We start from the raw sequence: 15,010 nt of genomic DNA, 5'->3' as shown, positions 1-15,010 counted from the left end.
AAGATTCAGCTATCCACCTTAGTATGAAGAGAATATTTGCACTCTAAAAGCACCTGATATTTTGTATCGGTGCAGTGTCCTATGTTATTGCTAATTGTATACAATAAAATGGTGCGAAACATATTTTGGATTATGCTTAAATTTTTCAACCCGATCAACTCTACCCTAACCAACCCAACCCGTCATACAATTAGTAGGGTTGGGTTTCTAATTCTTTTTATGATTAATGGGTTAAATTTTTCTAACCCGTACTAAATGGGTTGGGTCGCTTGAATGGCCGAAACCGGCCCAACCCAGCCCATGTGCAGCCCTAGTTGGAACATGACCCAACAAAATATTTGAGGTAAAAATAAAAATAAAAATTGGTCAACAGCTTGACTTTTTACAAGAGAGGCTCGAAATATTCAAAAGCTGCACATTTTCGAACCTGACTCATGGACTATAGCTCCCACTGCCACCCCCACTGCCACCGCCACCGCCACCACCACCATTGTCATCACCACCATCACCATCATCACCCCTTGTTGCCTCATTGCCCAATTCACTGCTCTCAATTGTCCAAACTGAACCCTAATATAGCCCATTTTCTCCCTTTTTCACCACTCAATTTCTGTAAAGATTCAAACTTTAAGGTCTCTGATGGTCTGCAAGCTGCAAATGAGGATACCCAGTGAGTTTTTATGCAACCCCATTTGAAATTTATATTCTTGATTTTCTGTTTATATTGTTCTTGCTATACACTTATAGCTGTTTGTATATATGTCTCTTTGTGTGGCTCAATGTCATTTTTTAAGCACCATAGCTATTAAGTGATAAAACAATAACATTGTTGAGCATTTTGTTTGATTTTAAATGATGATTTTGCTTATGTAGCATTGTAATTTGTAGCTCTATGGGAGGTTGAAGAGAGTCGTGAATAACTTAGCGGCAAAAGGGTATTTCATGTTTAAATAAATTAGTTCTGGTTATAAAAAGTCAAAAGGAGAGATATATGTAATATTATAATTGCTTTATGCTGGTTCAATGCTTAGTTTGTTCCATGTTTTAATCATTGGCTAAATCATGTGATAGGGCCAAGTGATAATACCAAATCTACCTCCGTCCACAGACCTTTTTGATTTACTGTTGCTCCGTCAGGGTGGTACGTAGCGTAGCTGTTAGTAGGGTCCTGCAAAACAATGCCTGCCCGGTGATGGTGGCCGTCAAGCACCTCCGCGACACTATTGTCTTGCAGGTGCCTACTAACAGCTACGTTATTTTAACAAAATACTTGTACAACCATCAAACAAGTACATGTTCGAGCATCATTAAAAAAACTCCACGGAGCAACAGTAAAGTCAAAAGGTCAGTGGACGGAGGTAGGCTTGGTCTTATCATCATGTTGTTTATCATGTTAAAACAAGTTGAACTGAATCTTTTCTCTATATTGATTGTCCTTTTATATGGTTTTTCAGTTTCTTATATGTTTTATTTTTTTAAAGTCGTGTTAGGAAATATGTATTTTTAAAAAAAATTCAGGGCATGCATATGTTACATCTTTCATTTATAGCATACTAGCTAGGTTTGTTATAATATAATACTTGGTTTCTTTGACATGCAACAAATAATGATTGTGAGATTATCGTGCTATTATTTTATCTTATAGCTTTGTCGTTTTATAATTTGTTATAGTTAGGCTATGTTACTTTTGTGACAGTGACTTGTATGAAATTTGTAGGTTTCTTGATATGGACAGTGTCCATGCTTCAGTTTTAACTATTGAGTCTAACACATTTTAGTTTGATTCATAGCACCAAGCTTGGCTTATGTATGATTGTTGAACTTCTGGGAAAAGCATTGTAATTTTACTTTGAATTGTATTAGAGGAACTAATTTCTGTGTGCAAATTAGAGCATAGTGGTTGAACAAATGTTTCTAAAGTACTTCAATCTTATATTTAATGACACCAAGATAATACGAAGCATTGGATCCCCCCAGTAGCACCACTTAAGTGACTTAGTTGTTCCAGTTTAGCCAACATTTTTTCATGCCTCTAAATTTTATTATATTCTTGATTGGAATATGTAGGTTGATATTGGAAGGGGATGGGAAAGGGCTGGAAGCAGAAGACGAAGTAGAATATGCTTTTGTTCTAACTGATGAATGGAAAGAGTTCTTCGCAAAATCTGAAGCTAAAAGGAGATTAGGTAGTTGGTGTCTTCTCTCAGTTGCCATTTTTATGAGCATTGCCTAGCGTTCATTTCTAACAAATCTTACACTGTAATGAACAGCAAAGAAGCAAGCGAAGAAGAAAATGGGACAATAGACTCCACAATCACAACTTTTGTTGGATTATATACTTTATGATTCGTGAAGGGGGATTCTCCTTCAAGTTCCAGCGTGCAATATAGAAACTGTTAAGAAGAGAGGTGCAACTTACCCTACCTAGTGCCTTGTACTTTACAAATGTTTCATCCTTTTGTTTCTGTGTTCAGAATTCTTTTTAATCAATATATAGTAGATTTTTAGCATTTGCAAACATGTAAACCCTTAAGCATTTTTTGAGACCTAAAATATAACTAATTAAAGGAGGATTTTTACTTAACCTAAGTTGTTATTGATATATTAATACCAAAAACCCTGCTTGTTTCTTTAGTATATTGAAGGTCCTTCAAGACGGAGGCTCTAAAGAATTTATTATTATTGGAAGTACGCGTACTTGAAAAACTATAGGCTCTAACAGGGGACTGTTTTTACTGTATCAACATTTAAACCTTTAACGCATTTAAATGTGAAAATTGTTGCAAAATTACTATTATTGCTATTGATCTTCTTTATAATCAAGCTATTACATTATGTTTTCTAGTTCTTGGAGTATAATATGCATGTTTAGAAGGATAGATATGCATATTAAAACATGTTTTATATTGTATTATTGGTGCCTCGCTGGTGATTTTACTTCAGCCTACTTGTTCATGAGATATACCTTTCCTGTATTTCTTTATCCAGTAAGTTGTCCTTTGCTTGTTTATCCTTTCAATGTGATAAAGGGCAAAGTAGCTAGCTGTCCTTGGAAGGCAGGTAAAAACCACATGTTTTTTTTGGCCAAATAAGAAACAAAATGTTGTTATGGCCAAAGTTGTCTTCAATATGTCATCCTCACTAATTGTGACCCGAAGATTAATGATAAAACAATAAGCCAAAGAAATGGAAAGCAAAACTAGAGGGTCAATATTGTCATCAAGAGTGAAAAAGAGAGGAACAAAAGTACAACCATAAGAACTGAAAAAGAAAACTAGGGCTCAGAAGTGCTGAATCATGTCATATATGATGTCATTATCAGCTGTTGCTACATCCAGTTGTTAGAGAATTGAATTATTTGACCCCTAGGGAATTTGTGACTGATTTATGAAGCTATGATACTTTTAATATGTGCAAGTGTGTGATATTTAATTACAACTAACATACTGTCTTAACTTCATATGAAAATTGAGTGTTATCATGTGTTACTCTGACCTTTTCAAAAAATTCGGACTCCATGGTTGCGTAAACTTTCATTTCACCGAATTTATATACTGTATCACCAACCTTTACTTTGTTTTATTTTGTAATTTACATTTAGGTGAACTTAGCTGAAGATGAATATTATCATTGGAGCAAGAACAAAATAGGTTTCCTTTCCTTTAGAATTCTCTGCAATACAAAGTCAACTTAATTTTAGTTGAAATGGTCAGTCCTGATGTGTTAAATACGGAGTATTTTGTTTTAATTATTGGCAGATATACAACCAGATTCTGCTCTAGATTGACCTTGGAGACGAGCCACCTAATGTTAGGCTCTGATAGTTAGGTGGCCTTAAAGATGAGCCGCCTAACATTAGAACATGATAGTTAGCTTTACTTGAAGTAAAGAACAGATTCAACCCAAAAGCTCAGAATTATTCATCTTTAAAGGGGAAGCTTCACTACACTGAAGACATGATTATTGATATAAGCATCTAGTAAGTACATATTTTTACTGGATCTATTCCTCTGTTCGAAACAGAGCAAAAGCACCTGTTTTAATATTTATATTATCTTGGTAAGCATGATAACTTAGTGCACTGATTTATTCACTATGCTGTCTACGCATTCGAGATCCCCATGACTCTCTTGTATCATTATTCTTCATTCTCATATGTTTCAGCTCTGATAGTTGAGACATCCATTTGTTCTTCCATTCTTTTCTCTCATCTGTTGTCTGTCAATAAAGAATTACAAATTGTGTCAAGGCCAAGTTAAAATGGAGCTAAGTATGTATTGTAAGCATAAAAGCTAATGACACAACCATATACCTCATGATAATCAACTCTTCTTCTTGCGGAGAATGAAAACTGTAGACCCTTAGTCATATCATTATCATATAAAGCTCTTGTTTGTGGATCAGCTAAAGTCTCGTAAGCCTCTTGAACAAGAATAAATCTCTGCGTATACTCCTCTGCTCTATCTGGCGGAGAAACATCAGGATGATATTTCCTGGCCAACTGCTTGTAAGCTTTCTTGATATCAGATAAACTTCCACTCTCTGGTATACCCAACAGTTCATAAAAATTATCTGTACTCTGATCCAGTGCTATTGTACTAACGCAGGCTTTCGTTCTCGATTTGCATGATTTAGTTGATGAACTTTTTACGACAAAGCTCGGGTTTTGGAGCAGGGTATTGACAGAAATGAAACCAGAAGGCTGAAATTTGTAGGGTTTTGGTGAAAGATGGAATACAATAACATTGTTTCCAGAGATGCTACTGCAATGCATTTTTTTTTTCTTTCAAATCTGATCTGCTGTGGATAGATTTTATGCTGAATAGAACTATATTTATAGATGGCCAAGTCACTATCTGTCCAACATGTGCACCCTTCGTGCACTTTCGCGGTACCAAATTATTCGTTCATTTTAACCAACTTTCGCGGTACCAAATTATTCGTTCATTTTAACCAACTTTCGCGGTACCAAATTATTTGTTCATTTTAACCAACTTTGCGTGGCGGTATTCTATATTCCAATTTTTCCAAAGAAAATATTAAATATTAATTTTTTTCACCATAACAAAAAATATTAGAAAAATTGTAATTATGTGTTTGATATGAATCTTAACATATATGTAAAAGTTAAAATAAATATAACCTAGGTATAGATTTGAAATCGAATATGTTAATCATTGTGAAATCAAAAATCAGAACTAATCAAGCTGATGATTCAAATTTTGTTGGAGAATTTTTTGTTATTATAAATGTTTAGTTAAATAGGCATATAATTTATAAACGGACTTTTAATGTACTCATGACACAAAATAATAACCACTTTTTTTCGTCACAAATAATAATAATCACTTTTTGATTTTCAGTTAGGTGATGAATTTCTATTAGTTACAATCTCATGATCTCCGGCAAATAAAAAATCTTCACTGAATAAAAATATTTCAACTAAATAAAAAGGTTGTTAGGAAAATTTATTTATAAATTAGCAAAATAAATAATAAGGAATAATTATGAATTTTTTAGTAAATCAAAATTTTACAATAGTATCACCTAACTAAAATTAATCTATGTCAAATTCCAATTTTATACGGTGTCGGTGTACCTCCGGTGTAAATAATTCATTTCTTGATTTTTGACCATCTGCTTCACTAGGAACGCCTCCATACGTCTAATAAGCTGATGTTTATTTTATTATTATTACAGTTCACAGATTCGTGAAGATAAGTGTTCTATTATTTAACTATTGTTTTTTCCTCTCGTTTCCAGTACACCGGACTACTAAACGCGTTGAAATTACACTATGACAATAAAAAAAAAGGAGAAACTAAATCACACTTCTTGTGGAGGGGGATGAATATTTCAGAACAGAGGACAGAAAGAAAAACACAAAATTTTTATTGAATATTAATATATCATAAATCATAAATTAATAAGTCAAAATTATCTAAACAAACATTTTAATTTCTCAGTCAGGCTAAATTATAAATCACAATTTTAAACACGGTTTCAGTTTAAATGACCCGTTATTTCCATAAATGTGTTGTATATTAATGCATCACATTTAAAAAAATGACAGTACAATATATATAAGTATGTTTTTATGTTACTAATTAATTATTTTTAACATTGTTAATATAAAAGCATGAGCCTGAGTTTTTAAACACAACATGAACTCATAATTTAAAATTATTACAGTGAGTGGTTGATTGCTTGAATGACCCATATTTTATATTATTATGTTGTACCCCTTCAATTTGTTCTTTTAAATAACAACTACAAAGAAAGGTCTAGTTTCATTCCGATCTCAGATTTCGAAGTAACCAATAACATCGATGTCTCCTGTCAAGAAAATAATTAAAAGAAATTTCGATGTCCTATGTACAATTTATATGTAATATTATGATCCAAAGAGCGACATTTCACCAACTAGCAACATGATAATATAAAATACAAAATTAGGCCGTGACCCTAATTTTAGACCATACAATTCTAAACGTGTATGCATTTGGACGATAATTAATAATAAAAAACTGAAAATTGGTACTAACTGTACAAGTCAGGATTTATAAAATAATGACATTGTTTTATATGATCTCATTCGAAACGAATCAGAAAAATGTCAATAATTTATAGCTTGTGTATATCGCCAACTTGTAAACTCGCAGACATTTTTTCCCCTTCGCAAGTTGCTCAACTCTTGCCCCTTGTATGCAATATTGATCTCGGATATGTTTCACAATTTTCTTAGTGCTTGTTTGGTATGTAATTTAAAATTATCATGGAAATTATAATAAATGGAAAGTTTAAATTTGTGTTTGGTTGATTGATAGATTTTAACTTTCTGCAGGAAGTTCAAGTTATCAAGGGGGGTCTAGGTGAATAAATTCCTATGTTTTGTAGGCATTTAAAGTTCCAAGGAACTTACACTTCCCCAATAAATGTCAACCAAACAGTTTCTTCAAATCCTAATTCCTAGGAATTTCTACTTCCTACATATCTAGATGTCAACCAAACAAACACGAATTTATCCGGATATTGATGGTATAGGTTATTAATTTATATTGATGGTATAGGTTATATTTATACTCCCTCTGTCCCATTTTAACTGATGTTTGATTTTTTGACACGTATATTGAGGTGTAAAAAAATAGTATCTACACTCAATAAAAAGATTTAATTCTTATATCAAATAAAAGTTTAGATTCTAAACTTTTATTTGATATAAATTTTATAAACAATAATTATGTTTAGATGTGATTTTTTTAACACCTTAAAATACGTGTAAAAAAGTCAAAAGCAGTTAAAATGGGACGGAGGGAGTACTTGATAACGTGTAAATTTATTTAGAGTCTTATCCCGATAAACTGATTGTTTAGATCTTTTCAATGACATAGGCATGATTATTTATAACAAATGTAACATTTATAACCGCTAGACGGGTATTTGTTTTGTACTTTTTAGCCGCTAGTCAAGGTCATTTTACTTATTTAACGATTAAAAACAATTGAATATATTATAAAATTGTAATAATAATGACCGCCAAATATTCATCCAACAGTCTAATAATAATTTGCTATTTGAATATTGTGCTCGGATCGGACCTATAAGGAGATCATGTCAATCCTTTTATTTATAAGAAAATTCAGTTAATCATTCTACTAAAAAAAAGTTTATAAACTGATCTAGTTGCTTTTTCATTTCTTGCTAAATCATGCAGTTTCTTTTTTATTGTTTTAATTTAACTAGTTGAGAAGCCGCGCGTTGCGGCGGCCTATAAAAATTATATTAATGATCTAATATTAATATTTGTAGAATAAAATAATTTTATGGCTGTCTATAAAAAATATACTCCCTCCGTCTCAATTTATAGGTCCAGCTTGGAAAAAAAATTTGTCTCAAAATACTTGTCCCTCTCTTCTTTCAATACAAATTTATCTACATATTAATTGTGATTTTTTTGAAACTCAACATTATTCTCATTTCTCAATGCACTAAATCCCTATATTTATTGTGATTTTTTTGAAACTCAACAATATTGTCACTTATCAATGCACTAATTAATGAAACATGATTAGTCCATATTTTTGCATATTTAAGTGCCTATCTTTTGTTTATTTTCATAGTATTAATTGCTTATTTATTTTATTTCAGGAAATTGTAGATAAATAAAGAAAGAAGAGAAAATGCAAGAAAAAGGGAGAAAAAGAAAAGAAAAAAAGAAAATCAAAGAAAGTTGGCAAGTAAGGGGACACATGGAAGGCTATGATCTACCCAACACACATCCCACATGGATGAATTAGATTTAGCCACCCTACCCCTAAACCCTACATTTTTAGCTATAAATACCCCCACCCCTTTACTTGTAATGACAATCTTTTTAACCTAGGATTTCATATTTTTAGTAGCCTCTCTTTTATGTAGTAGATCTAGTAGTAGCACTCTAAATTTGTAAACACTTTTATTATATCAATACAAGTATTCATTTTTGTTCTTAAATCTTGCTCTTTACTTTTACTTCTAGGCTATGAAATCTTTCTCTAACCACATGAGACTCAAAATTACTTGTGGATTGAAAGGAGCCTAATTATATGTTTTAAGCTTGCATTTTTTAGTATTTAGATTGAGCCCCTTTTAATTCTCAATATTATTAGTGGGTTCAATGATTTAGTTGATGTTTTGGTTGGTAGTTTGATGGGGTTTTGTTAGAAACTTGGTAGATAAGTTAGATTTAAAGTTTGGTGTATTTTGGAGTTGTTTTGGCTTGATTTGGGTCTTGTTTTGGTGAGAAATGGGTAGTTTATGAGCTATTTAGTGCAGAATTTATTGTTGAATTTGGTTTAGAGGTTAGTGGGTTTTTATTTGTTATATTTGGAATGGCTAGATTTTCCGGTCAAATTAATTTTCCGGCGAGATTTAAGCTATTCCGGGCACCTCCATAAATTCCGGTGGGTGTTATTTCCTTGATCTACGCGGCGACTCGCGACCCTCTCCCTCTGCCTATGTATTAACGTGACGCTGCTGCTTTTGTATAATTTTTCTTTTTTGTTATTTAATTTTATTAAACTGCCGCTTGTTCTTTTTTTTATCTTTCTGTTTCCTCTCGTCGGTGTTGTCACCTCTGTTTGAGTGTACTAGCTGGCCATTAATGATTAAAAATTAATATTTGTAGGATTTAACTTCTTTTGTTTTAAGGTTAGTTAATTTTAGTTTCTATAATTATAATCTAGAAAAAAATCAATATTCTTCTCAAAATCAAAATGGTCTAATTCGATTAAGTTAAAAATTAAGTTTTCGCGAAAATAAATTTAGTCCTTGGAACGAATCTTATATTACTAAAACGGGATCGTGCACTTGCGATTAAAATCATATTTTGAGCATATCAAAACATGAGATAAGATTCCATCTAACCAACTTTTTTCTTAATATGCGTGTTTATTCCAAAATGGACCTATAAATTGAGACGGAGGGAGTATTAATGTTTTAAAGTTAATATTTGTAGGATAAAATAAATTTATATTATAAAAATCTTGATTTAATACCAATACTAATATATAAAATTGCAAAATTAGATTATAATTCATGGTGAAAAATGAAAATAAATAAATTTATACACGTAATTAACAATTTAAAGCATGACGAATTTTAATTTTATTTGTTTTTTTTTTTTTGAAAAGTAATCATGTTCTTACATTGTCACCTTCCTCCAATTTTTTTGGATTGATTGTGCACAAAAATATCTAACTTAAATATAACTAACCTCTTAAAAGTTGCTTAAACAGAGAAAACAGATAATGCATGAATAATATTTTCATGTATACAAAGTAAATAATATAAAAATTAACAACAACAAACATGTCCGATGAACAAAACAAATATTATAAAAGAATAACCGACAAACATACATCACTAATAATTAATTTATTGACATCAACCATCAATATCATGTCAAGACTATATTCTTTTCACGTGTTTGGATTTGTCGACTCCAATGTAACGGTCTATAACTACATCTGTTTGCAACAACCTTTACTGTATAAACAGCCTTCACTTATCGTTGCAGAAGAACGACACCTCCAAGTTAGAAATCGAGCAAGAGAAAGGTATTTCTAATTTTTGATATTTTTCATCCAAGAATTTCAGAAAATTAGAAAAATAGAACGGTGCTGTGAGAGGCGCCACCTACAAGTCCCTCGCTTCTCCTTTAAAAATCGAGTAGTAAGAGAACTATCAGGTAGGTTTGTGGTATTGAGAGAGGAGGTTGTGTTTAGATGATCCAAAACCCTACGATCTATACGGTATTTATAGGTGCAGAGAGACTTGTTTGCTACTCTTTCCCATAATTAAATAATCTGAACAAAATCAGATTAAAATTTTCAAGCTACCATATTCCATAAATAATCTGTCTTTCCCATAATTAAATAATCTGAAACAAAATCAAATCAGATTAAAACTTTCAAGCTATTATATTCTATAAATAATCTGAAGCAAAATCAGATTCTGAAACTTGCTTCTAATATACCCGAAACTAAAAAAAGTAGTTCTAATTTTTGATATTTTTCATCCAAAAAATCCAGAAAATTAGAAAAATAGAACGGAGCGATGTGAGAGGCGCCACCTACACGCCCCCCGCTTCTCCTTTATATAAGTATGATATCATCCATCAATATCATGTCAAGACTATATTTTTTTTCCCGTATTTGGATTTGTCGACTCCCACATAGCGGTTTATAACTACTTTTGTTTGCAAGAGAGGTAGGGTTATGGTATTGAAAGAGTGGAGGTTGTGTTTAGATGATCCAAAACCCTACCATCTATAGGGTATTTATAGGTGTTGAGAGACTTGTGTGCTACTCTTTCCCATAATTAAATAGAACAAAGTTCCATGTAGTCCACATATTTACTGTGGTAGCGTAGACCACGTATGTTCTGCAACTATAGAATGGCATAAAAACATTGCAAAATGTATGAAACTTGTTATTTTGTGAAATACATTCTATAAATATCACTATTTCATGAAAAATATTGAAAATCATTTATGTTCGACAAGTAGAACACATATGTTCTGTAATATGTAAATATGTTCTGGAAACTTAACATGTTTTGCAGAATAATGTGTTTTTCTCTATTTAACTTGTAGACTATTTAGGATTGTCAAAATTTTTAACAAAATAATGATGTTTATAGAACATGATTTGCAAAACCCCACAATCTATAGGGGTATTTATAGGTGTAGAGAGACTTGTATGCTACTCTTTCCCATAATTAAATAATCTGAAACAAAATCAGATTAAAACTTTCAGGTTACTATATTCCATAAATAATTATAGAGAGGAGGTTGTGTTTAGATGATCCAAAACCCTACGATCTATACGGTATTTATAGGTGCAGAGAGACTTGTTTGCTACTCTTTCCCATAATTAAATAATCTGAACAAAATCAGATCAAAATTTTCAAGCTACCATATTCCATAAATAATCTGTCTTTCCCAAAATTAAATAATCTGAAACAAAATCAAATCAGATTAAAACTTTCAAGCTATTATATTCTATAAATAATCTGAAGCAAAATCAGATTCTGAAACTTGCTTCTAATATACCCGAAACTAAAAAAGGTAGTTCTAATTTTTGATATTTTTCATCCAAAAAATCCAGAAAATTAGAAAAATAGAACGGAGCGATGTGAGAGGCGCCACCTACACGCCCCCCGCTTCTCCTATCTTTCACATAATTAAATAATCTGAAATAAAATCAGATTAAAACTTTCAAACTACTATATTCCATAAATAATTTGAAACAAAATCAGATTCTGAAATTTGCTTCTAATATACCCGAAACTAAAAAAGATAGTTCTAATTTTTGATATTTTTCATCAAAAAATTCCAGAAAATTAGAAAAATAGAACGTAGCGATGTGAGAGGCGCCACCTACACGCCCCTCGCTTCTCCTTTATATAAGTATACTAGTGAAAAAAGCCGCGCTTCGCGGCGGCGTGATAAATTTTGATATGAATCAATATTATAATAGCATTAAAAATTATTTTGAGTCATCTTCTCGTTAAACATATCACTAATAAAAAATATTATAATTGGTATAGAAAATTGTTTAAGTGGTCATCATGTCAAACACAATACTAATAAAAAAATTATTTCGAACCCCATCCCGTCAAAGACAATATTATCCATAATCATTTATGATAAAATTAAATATTATAATTTATATCAAAATTAATGCGAGATGCTCTCTTGTCAAACACAATACTAATAACAAAGTATTATAATTTAGATTTTTGTTTCCTTACTGTCAAACACAATACTAATAAAAATTATTCTAATTATGATAAAATTAGAGATTATAATTGGATAAAAATTATTTTGGACCGTGGTCACGTTATGACGAAAAAATATATTATAACATAGATAAAATTTTATTTTAGCCACTTTATTCTACCCACTTTCCCGTCAAACATAATATTAATAGAAAATTTATTATTATTTAGATAAAAATTAGTTTGGACCGCCTCTCGTGCCCGTCAAACACAATACTAATCAAGAATCATTTGCATTATCATAAAATCAATATATGATTCCAATTTTATATATCTTATTTTATTTATTAATTATTTTTATTTTATGTTTCCTATTTATTAGTTAAAAATTAATATTCTTTTATAGTTCTATTTTTTTGCTATTAGTTTTTTAATGATTATCATCTTTACAATCCTTTATTTTCTATTTGAAATTTAAAACAATTATAAAACTAAATCGAAAATAAATTATACGTATTTCCTTACAAATCTTAAATATAAATTTTATTTTATCTATGATTGTTAGTTTAAATAAATATAATTTTTTTCCTTTTAGGATTCCAAAATAAGAAAAGAACTGTAATTGTATTAACTTTTGGAATCCTTGAACTTGATTTTTTAAATTATAATTATATTTTCTATCTCAAATTTAATAAAAGTATAAGAAAAGAATTTTCTTATTTTTTGAATCTAATAAAAAAAGAATTGTATTATCTTTAATATAATTGAACTTGATTTTTTGAATTATAATTTTACTTTCTATTCGAAATTCAAGAAAATTATACGACTGAATCCAACTTTTATTGAGATTGGTCGTAAGTTATGTATGCATACTATTTGAATGAGGTTGCGACGATCTTATGATAGAGTTGATATCTTATTGATCTTTTTGGAACCACGTGAGTTTACCGCTACGAACAGACAATTTGATATTCGGGAAGATGCTGATTTTTATTTTTTAGATATATGATTTGAGAAAAACTAATAAAATAAGATTATAAAATTTATAATTTTTAAAAATAAGAATTATTTTTTTAACTATATTTGTTAAATAATTGTTATTTTGAATAAATAGGATCCTACTATTTTATGATTTTTAAATAAATAAGGAATTGTACTATCTTTGCAATCCTTTTATCTATACAATACTTGAACCTGATTTTTAGATTATAATCATATTTTCTATATTCTTAATTTTATTTTCTACTCTAAATTTAAGAAAATTATATATATATATATATATATATATATATATATATATATATATATATATATAGGAGTAAGATCCTGGGAGAACTCATACTATCAAGAGAACCGAGAGAACTCCTACATCTGCCGTTGATTAAAAATCTTAATATAATTGTATTCAGATATAATATCTTTACAAAATCAATCAAATCTAGTGATGTTGGGGGTATTTCTGTAAAAAAAAATACATATAATCAATAACAATTTATTATCCTTTATTACAATTAAACTCCAATTTAAGAAAGAATCTTGACTTATTGATTACCTAATTTACAATGCATCTCCGTGCACATTATTCATCTAAGTTTTCTCAATAATTTTGGTAACCAAAATTTAAAAAAGGCAAGATGGGATTATATAATCTGTTTGTGGAGTTCTAAAACGATTTAACCAAATACGTGTAACTATTCTTTTTCATATATTCCGTCCTGGTTGAAAAAATATTCTGATTTTTCATAATCATTTGAACTAAACCTTAAAAATACTATTATCATATATTTTTGAATGAAAGAATTTAATTTAGATAAGATTATAATTTATAATATGATTTCACTTAAAAATAAAATAATATCTCATTTGAGAAATCAATACTTTATTTTCTGTTAATGATTCTATAAAATGTTGTGTATATATATAGTAAAATTAAGTTAATAATTTAATATAAAAATATTATAAATTAGTCAATAAAATATAGTAATAAATACAAGAGATTTTGCGGATATTACAATTGGGAACCTCATTGATATCACTGTAATGAACACATTATCGAATCTCTCAATAAATTAAAATATTAAATCATTAATAACAATTTTTTCAATTCTCTACGAGGAATTTTTATCGTATTAATACAAAAAAAATGTAATGTGTAATGTGTTTAAGCTTATTTAAACAATAGATTTTCTAGAGTTTGGATATTTATAAAATAAGATTCCACAAAATATTTCCTATTGTTTACACTAAAACACTACAGAGAACATTCAATAAAAAACACTTTAGAGCATCTTAATTTATGTAATATCCAAACACTCTGGAGAATCTTCAACAAGAATATCCAAAAATTAGTTTTCAAGAATCTAGAACAATCTAAAAGGTGTTCTAAAAAAATATCTTAGAGAATCTTAATTTATAAAATACTTGATTTATACTAATAAAATACTTAATGGAATTTTAATAAAATATATTTGTCTGTGACAAATTAATTAATATTAGTAAAACACATTTAAATACTTTGGAGCGTATTTAATTTATTTTTTTAATTATCTGACGAAACACATTCGAACACCTAGCAAGAGCTTTAATATATTATTATTATGCATTAGAGATTTTTAATGACAATATTAAAATTGTAATAAGGGTTCCATTAACAATACAGAAATCAAAATAATTTTTTAAATTATGTGATTAAATGTATTTTAAAAAGTACATTAAGATTCTACTATAAAAATTATTAGGTGTTTCTTTA

General features: G+C 29.6%; 2 protein-coding genes across 2 annotated transcripts; one reads left to right on the top strand and one right to left on the bottom strand.

Moving 5' to 3' along the window:
• Positions 1-348: 348 nt before the first annotated feature.
• Positions 349-2,584, top strand: LOC108211781 (uncharacterized). The gene is made up of 3 exons (XM_017383467.2): positions 349-670; positions 2,068-2,186; positions 2,271-2,584. The coding sequence occupies exons 1-3, from the start codon at positions 435-437 to the stop codon at positions 2,303-2,305; spliced, it is 390 nt and encodes a 129-aa protein (XP_017238956.1). The 5' UTR covers positions 349-434; the 3' UTR covers positions 2,306-2,584.
• A 1,502-nt stretch (positions 2,585-4,086) lies between these two features.
• LOC108211780 (chaperone protein dnaJ 20, chloroplastic) lies at positions 4,087-4,774 on the bottom strand. Its single transcript, XM_017383465.2, has 2 exons — positions 4,313-4,774; positions 4,087-4,218 (listed from the first exon to the last, which is right to left on the bottom strand). Exons 1-2 carry the CDS (start codon positions 4,772-4,774, stop codon positions 4,087-4,089), a joined length of 594 nt encoding a protein of 197 aa, XP_017238954.1.
• Positions 4,775-15,010: the final 10,236 nt, after the last annotated feature.

Source organism: Daucus carota, chromosome 3, assembly GCF_001625215.2.
Source record: "Daucus carota subsp. sativus chromosome 3, DH1 v3.0, whole genome shotgun sequence".
NCBI classification, from domain to species: domain Eukaryota; kingdom Viridiplantae; phylum Streptophyta; class Magnoliopsida; order Apiales; family Apiaceae; genus Daucus; species Daucus carota.
This window is presented reverse-complemented; position numbering and strand designations above follow the sequence as displayed.